Source organism: Microcebus murinus, chromosome X (genome assembly GCF_040939455.1).
Source record: "Microcebus murinus isolate Inina chromosome X, M.murinus_Inina_mat1.0, whole genome shotgun sequence".
NCBI classification, from domain to species: domain Eukaryota; kingdom Metazoa; phylum Chordata; class Mammalia; order Primates; family Cheirogaleidae; genus Microcebus; species Microcebus murinus.
The window spans coordinates 56,278,369-56,284,561 of record NC_134136.1 but is presented as its reverse complement, the minus strand read 5'-3'; the positions used below and the strand labels follow the sequence as shown (position 1 = coordinate 56,284,561).

Genomic DNA, 6,193 nt, shown 5'->3' with positions numbered 1-6,193 from the left:
CCAGCCATAACCGCCAGGCAAAGCGGCTCCCTGGGTCCCTCCCACGATAGCTTCCCAAACTCGCTCAACCCAACCCGTTGTCACCAACTCGCGGAAACTTGCTAACGGGAGCCGGGAATCCTAGCAAGCGTGCTGGCAGCTAAGCGCGTGCGCGAACCTTCTCCCTATGCGGACCAATCACAATGCGGCATTGAGTGCTACGCCTGCGCAGTATGCCTCTGGTCGCTGTTCCCCTTCTCTGGATCCGGCGGGCCGGCATCACTGTCCAATGCCCACTCGGAGCTGGGAGGAGGAGCCTGCGTAATGTGCGTGTAAAGGGAGGGGGAGCGGGCTGGGGCCCATGGTGTTTGACCCGTCGGTCGGTGAGTAAGAAGAAAAGGAAGGAGGAGGTCCAGAGTAGCGGTTGCCGAAATGTTCCGGTGTGGAGGCCTTGCGGCAGGTGCTTTGAAGCAGAAGCTGGTGCCCTTGGTGCGGACCGTGTGCGTCCGAAGCCCGAGGCAGAGGAACCGGCTCCCAGGTGACTGACCCATCCCAGACAACCCCCACCTTGGTGTCCCAGGGCCTGGGCGCCTTAGGCTCCTTGTGACTTGCAGCCCTCTCCCACCCTCTCATAAAACTTAACGCACTCAGTCGCGTGAATTCCAAATTGGCGGGACCCAAACCCTGAGTTTTGCAAGCAGAGGAGTCGGCGCAGCTGTGCTGACCTGACCTTCAAGAGATTTGAACCCAGTAGTCGGCTTGTGGCCTTTTCCAGGGTGGGTTTGCTGTTCAGGGATAACAGAACTGGCCATCTCGTATTGTCCATTGCCGCCTCTCTGTGACTCCCACCCCACCTTTTTACAACAATGAGGTCAAGCAGACTTTCTCATTTACCGATTGTGAGACTTTAAACAGGACATTTAAACCCTACACCTAAGTTTCTTGTGTAAATGAGGGCATTACCTGCTCTACCTTCCAAACCCCAGATGAGATCCATAGATTTAAATGCCCTATGAAACAGACACGGTGCAGTGCAAGTAAGGAGTCAGTCGTTTGTGCACCAGACACCAAGAGAATTGGCCGAGAATTTATTTGAGATGCTTGATCAGTGTAATTCTTGGTAGTCCTTAATGCTTCAAAGAAACAGTTTGCAGAACACATTGTATTTTTCCACCATGAGGTTGTTTAATCAAATTTAGAGCTGGAGGGGATTTGGGGTTAGAGTTCAACCCACTCGTTTTATAGATAATAAACTGAGGCACAGAGAGGGTAAATTACTTGCCAGAGGTCACATAATTAATTGATAGGTAGAGGTACGGATAGTTAGATAGTCTCTAGGTCCCTATCCCCTTGCTACACCTCCACACTGCTTCCTAAAGTTTGACTTCAAAAAGAATGAATCCGCCTCCCTTCCCAGTAATTAGTCCATTGTGTACCAGATATCTATGAATTTATCTGAACATGGTTTCAGCCTGCTTATTTTCAACTTTCACAACTTAATGAGGGTAATGAATGATCCACCTGTAGGAGGTACATTTAAAAAAAACAACAGTCTTTGAATGTCCACCCCCAGGGCATTTGCCTTTGCTGTGTCATAAGTTATTTTTGAGGCCTTTGCAATACAGAATCACCTTCTGGGTGCTTTAAAAATAAAAAGTGAAAAATATTACCCTTGGATTGTTAGGGTCTTTGCAAATGTGCATTTGAACAGTTTTTCCAGTTGCTGTGAATCAAGAAAATGTTTCCTGTTGGGTTTATCTGAGTTATGTCCTAAGACATATTGCTCTTGGAACTTAAAAAGCTTTGCCTTAGCTTTTAAACTAATGCCCCATCAATGGATGTCATCTCTGCGGGTTTTGTGCATTGAAATGATGGTGCTCTATGTAAGTTGCACAGAAATTTACACAGAAATTCAGATAACCTGAAGATTTTCATCCATACAGGCCTTTCAAATTTTGTGTACTTATTTTGCTTAAGACTCAGCTTTTACCAGTATTCTTAAGTCTGAGCAAAAGTTCTCATCAATTAAATCTACATTTGCAAAGTTAAATTGATCTATTAGACATTTGAAGGTGGTTGGTGACATTAGAACTACTAAAAAGTACAGACTCAAATGGTTTTTTCCATTGCATGGCTTTGTTTGAAGGCAGTCTACTGTACAATATATTCTGACTTCCTGACATATCCATTCATCTCTTTTTACACATTTATTCTTTGTCCTTTGGCCATGCACCAGAGTATGACCTCACCTGCCTTTAAAAATGGGTGAGGGTAGGGTTATAATTTCAAAAAGAAATTATGATACTTTCATTTTAGGAATTAACTCTTGTGGCTTGATTACTAATTGCTTTTAATCTGATTTCTTTTTCAAATAGTAGCATCTACCATATGTTTTTGCACGAGTGGGGAAGAGGCAATGTTTATTTATATACCATTTCCCTCCTTCCTTACCTTTAAACCTGCCTTGCATCTATCTTATCCATATCTATCACCATCTTCAGGTTCACTTCCATTATATATTGTGTTTTGCCTTAAAACCATAATAGCTACTATTCGTTTATTTTTTTTATTTGGATGCTCTACCTCCTTTTAGATATGGTTGAGGGTAACCACTCTATGTCTACATTCAGCACCAACGAGTGAACAGATGGGTTAGATAATAGATATTTTCTGTTTTATAATATTTTATTTGGTCACCAAACATTGTACTGCCCATGGGATTAAACTGATCGCCAGCTCTCTGACCTAAGGTTCAAATGTATGAACATTTTTCTTTATGTGAACTCCTTCTCTCCTCTTTAAAAAGGAAACTGAACTCCTTGTGGGCAAGGATCCTGGCTTCCTGGACACTGCCAAATGACACTTTTTCTTTGAAGCCTAGAAGATGAATCTTCCCCCACTCTTTCTACTGAGACAAGGCTTTCCAGAAGAAAATCTTTGGGAAGTCCACCTTTTCTGTAACCAGTTAATAAGTTTAATTTTCTAGACACATTCTAACTTTTTGAAGGAGTTGCTACATGTCTTAACTTTCTTCTAGATCATGTTTCCAAAAGTTAGTTAGTCATATGAATCAAGTGGAAGACCGACTCCAAACTTACTCCAGGATCTCCAAGATAGTCCTGGGAATGAGAGTGAGTGAGACTCTCTAGGAGAATCCTGGGAGTGAGAATAAGAATGAATGGGAATCTGTATTTTAACAAGCCCCTGATATAATTGATTTGATCAGGCACGTTTGGTAAATATGATTTTGGATGAGTAGTGACTCTTTCCCTTCTGTTTCATTGACCTAAGGATCAAAAAACCAAACTGAGCAACCTTGAGTCTCTTGTGAATTGTATCCAGCCCATGTTCTCATATTTAGAATAGTAGCAGCCATTCTCTCCTCCTAAACTATATACTACCTGAGGATGTGGATTAAGTCCCATTTGTTTTTGTGTCCTCAGTGTTTTGTCCAGTTTGTCACATGGTAAATTCTCAGTGACTGAACCCTAGTTCAGCACTATAAAGGACTTAACTTTGCAGAACAGAGTTAGATTTATTTTTCTGTCATCTAAATAATTTTTCCTTTTGTGCTTTTCATCAGAGTGGTTCACACTGTATTATAGATTTTTTTTTTTCTTTGAGGCAGAGTCTCGCTCTGTTGCCCAGGCTAGAGTGCCGTGGCGTCAGCATAGCTCACAGCAACCTCAAACTCCTGGGATCAAGCAATCCTTCTGCCTCAGCCTCCTGAGTAGCTGGGACTATAGGCATGTGCCACCATGCCCGGCTAATTTTTTCTATATATTTTTAGCTGTCCAATTAATTTCTTTCTATTTGTTTAGTAGAGACGGGGTCTCGTTCTTGCTCAGGATGGTTTTGAACTCCCGACCTTGAGTGATCCTCCCACCTCGGCCTCCTAGAGTGCTAGGATTATAGGCGTGAGCCACCACGCCCAGCCTGTATTATAGTTATTACTACTCTGATTCTCCTGAAATTCCAGCAAGGCTGATAAAGTTAAATAGTTGTTAGATTCTTATAAAGAGTCACCTGGTTACAGTGGACAAACTAGGCTTGTCTTGGCTTGTGTTTTATCCATGTTGCAAAAATCAGTTCGAGACCGGGCACAGTGGCTCGTGCCTGTAATCCTAGAACTCTGGGAGGCCGAGGCGAGAGGATTGCTCAAGGTCAGGAGTTCAAAACCAGCCTGAGCAAGAGCGAGACCCCATCTCTACTAAAAATAGAAAGAAATTAATTGGACAGCTAAAAATATATATATAAAAAAATTAGCCGGGCATGGTGGCGCATGCCTGTAGTCCTAGCTACTTGGGAGGCTGAGGCATGAGGATCGCTTAAGCCTAGAAGTTTGAGGTTGGTGTGAGCTATGCTGACACCACGACACTCTAGCCCGGGCAACAAAGTGAGACTCTGTCTCAAAAAAAAAAAAAAATCAGTTTGACACTTAGGAAACAGGTCTTAAGAGCATATAACCTCTTAACATTTGGGATTCCTGGATGCCTCAATTATGAGGATGTATTTCTGGAAAAGGCCATCTGGGAGTATGGAAAAACAGATTATGAAACCAACAGAAATGAACTTGCTGGTTTAGGTACTATTCTAATGCTAGTCTGCAGTGCGTGAAGTTAACTAATTTATTATTAAGCAACCTGAAATAAATGGGATCTGGCTAAAAGTTCTTTGCAAAGAATTCTTTAAAATGTTCAGTCAGCAGGGTGTAGTTGTGAGTGCCTGTAGTCCCAGCTACTCAGGAGGCTTAGGTGGGGAAAATAGATTGAACCTAGCAGTTCAAGGCCAGCCTGGGTAACATAGCAAGACCCGGTCACTAAAAAATAAAATAAAATGTTCAGTCTATATCAGTAGAATTAGGAAGAACGTCTGTTTCTTTCCTTCATTCACTAACTCAACACATTTTTTTTTTTTTGAGACAGAGTCTCACTCTTTGCCCAGTGTAGAATGCCGTGGCATCAGCCTAGCTCACAGCAACCTCATACTCCTGGGCTCAAGCAATCCTTCTGCCTCAGCATCCCGAGTAGCTGGGACTACAGGCATGTGCCGCCATGCCCGACTAATTTTTTCTATATATTTTTATTTGTCCAATTAATTGTTTCTATTTTTAGTAGAGATGGGGGTCTCACTCTTGCTCAGGCTGGTTTCGAACTCCTGACCTTGAGTGATCCGCCTGCCTCAGCCTCCCACAGTGCTACGATTACAGGCATGAGCCATAACAAATTTTTACTGAAAAACTCCTACTTTGTGTCAGGCACTGTTGCACAGAGCAAATTGGCTTATTGAGAATTGAATCCTAAGTGTGAGGGAGAAACCACACTGTATGTGTAATCTGACTGCAGAAGACCTAAAATAAGTAAACTGGCTCAATAATGAGAAGTCAAGGAGTAAGTTGGCTTTTCCTACATTAGTAAGACAACTGAAAAGGCATGTTTCAGTCATGATGTAAAATTTTGAAGCCATGGTGAGAAAGGTAGGGAAGTAATTTTATGGGTAAAAGACAATGGGGGGTATGTAAACATACAATACTTAGTATCTTTTACAAAATTAAAGTTACTTAGTCACTTTATAGGTATGTAAAAAGTTGGTTTGTTAATGATAAGGCTGTATTACGTTTCTTTTGAAGCAGTCAGTAGTTTAAATATTAACCAGTTTCCTTTCTAAAAAATCAATTTACTGATTGCTTCACAGCCTTTTGGCTAAGCTTGAATGTGAGGAAGTGCAGTTTCTTCTTCACATTTAGGATTTATGGTATCTGTTCTTATCAGTTCAAGAATCAATTTACTTTTAAATGTCTTTTTTTCTTTTCTTTTCTTTTCTTTTTTGGCAAATTGAGGCAAAAGCTGCTGAACTTTCCCAAATCTACAATCTTAGTTTAATCAGTTTGTGAAAAACAAACAAAAACAGAATAAACACATCAGTAATATAGTAAAACAAATTTGTCATGATGTCTATATTTAGGGTCTTCTAGAGAGGTAAACAGAATTTTTTTAAACATTTATTTTTAGTAAATGAACCTGGGGTGGAGGTAGAAGACAAACTAAATTTGTTGAACTAAACTTAACCATGTTGAACTTTTCCTAACCGGTTTCATTTTTCTAAGCTCTGAGAGTTAATCAGTTTCTACTTTTTTTTTTTTTTTTTTTTTTGAGATAGTGTCTCACTCTGTTGCCCGGGCTAGGATGGCATGGTATCAGCCTAGCTCACAGCA

The 6,193-nt window shown here is 41.3% G+C and overlaps 1 protein-coding gene across 2 annotated transcripts in view; it reads left to right on the top strand.

The window, feature by feature from the left end:
• The first annotated feature begins 226 nt into the window (after positions 1-226).
• AIFM1 (apoptosis inducing factor mitochondria associated 1) overlaps positions 227-6,193 on the top strand; it is a 34,335-nt gene continuing 28,368 nt past the window's right edge. The window contains exon 1 of one of the 2 annotated variants that reach the window (XM_012750402.2): positions 227-517. In XM_012750402.2, coding sequence (XP_012605856.1) covers positions 412-517 — 106 coding nt within the window. In that variant the 5' untranslated portion in view covers positions 227-411. The remainder of the gene's footprint in view (positions 518-6,193) is intronic. The other variant, XM_012750403.2, reaches the window with a different exon arrangement.